We start from the raw sequence: 318 nt of genomic DNA on the forward strand, positions 1-318 counted from the left end.
AGTGATTTTAGTAGAAGTGATGTCACTGCAGCTCTGAGAGACATCAGGATGCAACTCGAAGGTCACACCGACTCTGACATCCGATATGCTGAGGAACGCTTTCGAGCGCAGCTCGCTAAACTGACCAAAGCTGCTGAGGTCAACAGAGAAGCCCTCATGGCCACTAAAGCAGAGATTAATGAACACAGGAGACAGCTCCAGTCCAAGAACATTGAGCTCGACTCTGTGAAAGGTGTGAGGGAAGCGCTGGAGAGGCAGCTGTATGACCTCGAGCAACGGCACAATGCTGAAATCCATCACTACCAGGTAAGACACCAT

The 318-nt window shown here is 50.3% G+C and overlaps 1 protein-coding gene across 1 annotated transcript; it reads left to right on the plus strand.

Annotated features, from left to right (window-relative positions):
• Positions 1–6: 6 nt before the first annotated feature.
• Positions 7–306, plus strand: LOC107734665 (neurofilament medium polypeptide-like; the record flags this gene model as incomplete). The annotated part of the gene is made up of 1 exon (XM_016546633.1): positions 7–306. A coding segment is annotated over one exon (300 nt), but the record flags the coding sequence as incomplete, so codon positions are not given.
• Positions 307–318: the final 12 nt, after the last annotated feature.

Source organism: Sinocyclocheilus rhinocerous, unplaced genomic scaffold, assembly GCF_001515625.1.
Source record: "Sinocyclocheilus rhinocerous isolate Xijiao unplaced genomic scaffold, SAMN03320098_v1.1 C34841813, whole genome shotgun sequence".
Classification (NCBI taxonomy): domain Eukaryota; kingdom Metazoa; phylum Chordata; class Actinopteri; order Cypriniformes; family Cyprinidae; genus Sinocyclocheilus; species Sinocyclocheilus rhinocerous.